Raw genomic sequence first — 6,731 nt, forward strand, 5'->3', positions numbered from 1 at the left:
AGGTCAAACGCGACCTTCATGTGTCTTCCATTTTTTCCTATCTCCACAATGTGAATTAAGATTTCCACTTTGTTATTTCATAATTAAATTTTTATGTAATATGATTTTTTTGGTTTGAATATAATGTGTTCAAATTAAAATATATAGTATGACTTTACTTATAAGCATTCAAATGCATTTTGCGTGCTATTTTAAGGGAAGTTCGAAATATTCTAGCTCCAAAACGAGCCTGGTAATGTACTCTAATTTTTTTGGAATTAACAGGTTTAAATGTTAATAAATAAGGAATGAAATATCAAGGAAAATTATATAAAATTGAGGAACGTTTCGTCTGTCCTTAATTAAAATAATATAAATAGACATCATAAATCCCATATCAAACGACATATAACCACTTGAATCTGCGCGTCTTTTAATGAAATTATGAACAGCGGCAATTCTAAGTTAATGTTAGCTGCAAGTCTGTATAGCACTTGTATGCAAAATTTCGGATGGTACTTAATTTTTCCAGACGGAGAGCTACATATATGCAGCTAAGGTTACTAATAATGCTTCCGATGAAATACTTTGTTTAGTAATGCAAGGTTTTAAGAGAGCAATACTTATTTGTTTAAAAATAACACCCTAATACTTCGCATTTCATTCGCTGTTTGTAGAACAAGCAGAACCAGTATCAGTTCGATCCCTACCGTATGTACATTGTTCGAATTTAATAGCCCTTGCATTGGATTGCTTTGCATGTACAAAATATCTTTTAAAAATTCAACACTGAAAGTGTTTATCTATATGGCTATTAATCTATATGTACATGTACACATAGCGTACACATGTGATTCAAAATACCCCAAACGGAAAAATTCACTTACTGAGTCTACATTTTATAGAATTTGCAAAAAATACATTGCGGGTCTGAATGTTTGTTAATGTGTCAATCTATCAATATACAGTTTGTTAATTATTTTCGATTGCTAAGGCTACATCATTTTTGATGAACATTGAACAACATTTTTTCCATGCCATTATTTCCACGGAAGATAGCGAGTACAATTATAAAGCACAATTTATTTAATTATCTCTTTAATATTGTGTACTAGTATGTAATAAATTATTTATAAATTGCTGCCGAAGGTTGTTTGGTATTTTCGTTTGTAGATGCATTGCAAGTAAAAAACGTGAAACGCGGGGCAAGTCATAATTAATATCCCTAATAACCGTTACTTAAAAATAGCGGCTTTGGATTCAAATATTATCGTATACGAATATTAAGTTCACTTTTTAACATCATCTCCACGATGATAATATTATATCCATCGGAAATCAGTATTTTGTTTTGCTTTAAAAGAAATGTTCTATCGGGAGCAATCCCGCGTTCGTTTAAATTGCCAGCGTACATTTGTCATGTCAGTAATACACATTGTGCTTTATATGACGGCCGTGTATACGTACTGTAGAAAAGTTGAGTTTAATTACCATGCATTCGAACCATTTAATTAACACATCTCCCAGTACTGAAACAATTCAAAATGTCTCTGTTACAGTAACACAGCGGGGCGTTAAACATGTGTACGTCCAGCTCTACAAGCATATGCACTGTCGTCAAGGCGACGGCCTGAATACAGCTAGCGACTCTTCTATCGATCGGTTACCTAAGTCTCGTAATGCATCTAAATATAGAAAGGGGCACAGTTATGAAACAAACAACAAAAATAAGGTCAAAGACGTTCATCTTTATGAAATGAATATGTACATATGAATAAAAACATTTGGGAATTTTATGTAGAATTATTTTTGCGCGCTGCATGTATCAGTTAGTGCATTACAAAAAGCCCTTTCATAACCTCCTAAACGTGCGCACCCCCACAAAAATCGACCGAACTGACAACAATTGTTTCTGCAAATACTGGCTATAAATTACGAAAACATTAAATTGAATACCACGGAAGGATTCAAAATTAATTTCTTTACAACTTTGCTTCAATAATGCATTAGAAATTTTTATTCCTTTACAAGTTATTGACAAGAAACTTTTGACGCATCTAACTCCTTAATTATAGGGGCCAGCCCCTTTTTCTGTATACCGAATGAAAGGTCTTGGTAAGACCAAGATCTTTTAAAATACATGTTATAACAAATTTTTATCAGGTTGGAAACTAACACGGAAAATACGCGAATTTTTTTGAATTTTTTTCTTGCCTTTGTTTCAACATCTATACCACCCCTTTTATTTGCATTTAAATAATAAATAAAATATATCTCGCACAAATTCAATGTATTAGCTTCCAAACCAGCCCATCTTTGAGACTCTGCCAGTCATCGTTATAGCTAAACCCCCCTGGACAAAAGAAGTCGTTAAATTTTACTAAAAGGGGAATAACTCAAAACCGAATGGGGATTTTCCTCAACTAAAATATGCAACGACAACATCACGCGGCATGTTATCAGTCCTGAAAATTTCAAAACAATCGGTGAACAAACGAGCGAGATATTAAGGATCAAAGTTGGCGTCTAGAAGAAAAAAAAAAATAATAAGAAATTTGAAAATTTTTCAGAATAATAGTAAGGTCTTCCGTTGGAAACGGAAGACCTTAAAAAGAAACAAATACGAAAGTATAAACGGAGAATCCTTGGAAAGGTGTAGCAAAAAGAATCAATCAAAATCAAAATTTACATAAATGATGACCCGAAGTTTTACATTATATTTTATATTTATATATATTATAATTTACGACACCATTAGATTCAAATATTTCTTGATGTACATGGCTATACAATTGTCATTGCAATCTCGATGTTTAAGAAATACACAGAAAAACCAATTGGTTGGAGGTGCTCGCAATCTTTATTTTTTCTAAACTTACAATTTATTTAAAATTTGATAAAATATGATTTATAAAAACGTTTAGATACATTTTTAAACAAACTGCAACTTCCCAATGAAGTAAATATTTATTTTTTTTCTATTCACATCTCTTCCCGAATAATTTCATTTCATTGTATATAACACTTTAAATTCATATATTTTTTTAACTTACATATATTACACATATTGTAATGATTTAAAAAGCGGAATATCTTAAATGAAAGATAGATATTGCATACGTATATATGAATCATTAACTAGCAACACTATCATTCTAAAAAAATGATAACAAAGCAGTGTGGGCAGTATTTTGTAGAAATGTTTTCTGTAAATTGTTATTTAAGTAAAGCAGGTGACTTAAAATTTGAAGATAAAAAATAACCTGGGAAATTCTGAAGACATTTTTGTGCACTATGAAAAATTTATAATTTGTTGTTTAGTATGAAGTAGATATCTCCAATTAAATCATATTCCAACGGTTTGATGGTTGTCGCCTTCTATATACATTTTGACCTCATTATTGATAAGAACTTTGAATAATTATAGGAAATTTTTAAAGCTAAAATATATGGCATTTTCTTCAATAAATAAAAGTTTAAGGTAGATCTGATCGGAAATTTGTAGATTAGTGTAAATAATTGATTCAAAGAACCCGGTTGGAGCAATCCGGATACATCATGTACATACTTGTAGTACTGGTTTTGCACCATACTCCCCTGCCTCCACCCCCCTCAAATGTTTTTAATGTATTCAATTTTCGTTTCTTAGAAATAATAAAACTGTTTCGGAAATCCATCGTACCTACCCCATGTATAAATACTTAAACTCGCCAGCAGAAGGCAATATTCAGGAAAGAAGGTTTCCAATAGGTAAGAATAATCCATACTTCTATGCAATTATTTTTAAAAAACCATAAATGCTTGATCATTGGTTTATGATAAATAATAGCAATTCAAAATAACCGATTAATTGTACATGTATTGTTTGAAATTGTAAAATGGATAGCATTATCAAAATTAGAATAAAAAAAAATCAAAATAAGAGCACTTTTGTAAAATGAAAACCTTTTCAGAACAATATGTGTTTCTGGTTTATCTTAATTTAAAAAAGCAAAAATTCATTGAAGTGTTCAAGTTTTGTGACTTATTATTTATTTATTTATTTTGCACAATGTTATACGAATACTTAAAAATCCTCAGGAAAGATGATCCTTCTATGCTTGTGAAAACCGAACCGATACATGTTAATACAGAAAAGAATCCAGATTTTTATTTTTTTTAATTTTTTTAAAATCAAATTTAATGATCAAATATTTTTTTCTCATGTTTAAAATGTATACAGATAATGAAAATCGTAAGAAATAAATATAAAATATTTTATACATGTAATTAAATCATTCCATTATTATGTGGGGCAAATCATATTATTCTCATGCTAAAAATTACAAAACGCATAAATGTTTTATGTGCAAATTATATCATTTACATTTCATACCACTCTCATATTTGAATGATTGGAAAAATGTAAATTTCCATGTATGCATCATATGAAGCTATTACGGTCAAAATCTACTAATTGAAAACAAAATACAAATTTCTGATATGCGAGATATAAATTTCCTTAATCGTCTTTTCAACGCAATATGAAGGAAACCAGCATCAAATCCCTTTTTGGACGAATGAAATATATCCAGAATGCCTTCAGTCTCTTTCGGAATATAGAATGTCCTTAACCTCTTTAAAGAAATTATATTTCATATGAAAGCATTTAGACTACGTTTTAAGAAATTATAAAAACGAATGTTTAAAAAATGTTCATTTTGTATAGAATTCCCTCAAAAAGTACGGGACAATGATATTTTAAATGAATTATGACGATTCTTTTTACAAAGTACAAGGCTAAGATATTGAGTATGAGTGACCCAAGGGGAGTATACGTTGTTTCGAGTAACTCAGGAATGGATCGGTCAAGACGTAAGCCTATGGGTAACACTGTGGATGGAACCAGGAACTGGAGTACTGTACCGTGCGCCTGCTGCGCTGACTGCTCTTCGTGTAAGTTCTCATTATAAGTACATTCTTTTTTATATCAACACAGTCAACGAGTCAACGTAACATGCTTTTATGCTCCTATAGCAACTGCTCAAATGTATCATATTGGCCCATCTTTAAAATTAATACGAAAGACATATTGCTATAAAAATTAATAAGAATAGCTCATGCTAATATGTCACCAACAAATTAAAAATTACTGAGAGTCAAAAATCACATGTAGATATTATGCAGTTTGAGTGACGACCAAATTGGTCGAAACATTTATCATTGAGTTTTAAAGAAACTTTATTTACCACAATTACCATTAAAAGACAATACAAAATTAGTTCTTATTCATATTAATTTCACATCAAATATAAAGTAAAACAAGCTTATAACGAAGTGCCAGGGACGGACAATTTTGTTATGCTCTAAGTGTAATTCGTTATATATGTAAAGTATTCATTATATATATATTTTGAGCTAGAGAGAAGGAATATTTCCTCTCTATGAATGTGTCTTACTGTAGTTAAACTTCATTCCGCATATACAATGACAGAGTTTCGAATTTTCATTCTAGTTCCAAAAGTTTTTTTTCTGTGTGTAGGTTGCAGGGGCTGCTGCTGTATTCCCTGTATGCTGTGTGATATCGCGGAGAGGCTCGGGGAGTGGATGTGTTTCCCATTCTGTGTACCGTGCGGTGGCAACGTCCTCAGGACTCGACTCAGAACACTGGGAGGAATTAGGGTACTGGACTTTATAATACATGTATTTGGAAACAAGGACAAAAAGAATTATACAAATAATGTTATTAAATGTCATTTGTTTCATACCTTTAATAATATATAAATGGAATATCTCTTCCAAATGGGGGCCGTTAGAATGTAATGATTTAACATTATGCATGATTAATAATTTATGCATGAGTTGGAAACAAAAATGAAAAAAGGTAATCTATTACAGCCATGTCCAAATACCAGTAATATATATAAAGAGTAATTAAAAGTTATTTCCTTTCAAAATGTGATGTACATTTTCAGGGAACAGCTTGCGATGACTGCATGACGATGTGCTGCTGCTGCGCATGCGCGGTATGGCAGATGGATAAAGAATTGGACGAAATGGGAATCCCTTAAGTTTATAACAATATGTATATGAATACGTGTATGGAAAGGCAGATTTAAAGATATTGTTCATAGTTTTTTAACAAATGAAGCTAATGCAATGTGTTATGATTTTTTGGTGTGCTAAATTCGTTCTTTGGGAGAAATAAAAGACTGTCCAAATTAGTAAGTTAATGATATGTCATTCTGAGCTAGCAATGAATAAGGATGTGTGACTCATTAAGTTACCCTTCGTTAAAGATACCCGTTAACATTGCTTAAGAATTAAAATGTCCGTTGATGATTTTATCAGTTGCTTAAAGACTTAAGATTTCCAATGATATATACGTACATAGTAGTTGTAAAAATAATTAAAGAAACTTCATTGTAACCAATGTAGTGTACTTTGTTGTTAGGTTGGGTCTGATCGGTACTGTATACTTTGCATATATCCATCAACTTTTATTTTAATTAAACCTTTGCGTTAAAAATGTTCTTTTTTATGTACACTAATTGCAGGATTCACTTATTCTAGGTACATGTAAATGTATTTGTATTCAAATACAATTATATGTACTTGTTAAATTATTGATGATTAGAATTTGAAATTCTATAAATTTGACTGAAATTAAAAACTGGGTAAGGGTATAAGACTGCTTAAGAATATCCGATAATGTCTTAAATCCTCAAAACTAAAATACATATTCACATTCGAATGAAATAAATTAGCGTTGT

At 30.8% G+C, this 6,731-nt stretch overlaps 1 protein-coding gene across 1 annotated transcript; it reads left to right on the forward strand.

Moving 5' to 3' along the window:
- Positions 1-3,635: 3,635 nt before the first annotated feature.
- LOC128183342 (placenta-specific gene 8 protein-like) lies at positions 3,636-6,489 on the forward strand. The gene is made up of 4 exons (XM_052852309.1): positions 3,636-3,729; positions 4,752-4,914; positions 5,501-5,640; positions 5,934-6,489. The coding sequence occupies exons 2-4, from the start codon at positions 4,773-4,775 to the stop codon at positions 6,027-6,029; spliced, it is 378 nt and encodes a 125-aa protein (XP_052708269.1). The 5' UTR covers positions 3,636-3,729; positions 4,752-4,772; the 3' UTR covers positions 6,030-6,489.
- The last annotated feature ends 242 nt before the right edge of the window (positions 6,490-6,731 follow it).

This window comes from Crassostrea angulata, chromosome 5, assembly GCF_025612915.1.
Source record: "Crassostrea angulata isolate pt1a10 chromosome 5, ASM2561291v2, whole genome shotgun sequence".
Classification (NCBI taxonomy): Eukaryota; Metazoa; Mollusca; class Bivalvia; order Ostreida; family Ostreidae; genus Magallana; species Magallana angulata.

Excerpts from the sequence above, each read along its gene's own strand:
- LOC128183342 (XM_052852309.1), top strand. The coding sequence starts at position 4,773 with ATGAGTGACCCAAGGGGAGTATACGTTGTTTCGAGTAACTCAGGAATG. Across the intron at positions 4,915-5,500 it reads CTGCGCTGACTGCTCTTCGT|GTTGCAGGGGCTGCTGCTGT; the intron begins GTAAGTTCTCAT and ends TTCTGTGTGTAG. Across the intron at positions 5,641-5,933 it reads GAACACTGGGAGGAATTAGG|GGAACAGCTTGCGATGACTG; the intron begins GTACTGGACTTT and ends GTACATTTTCAG.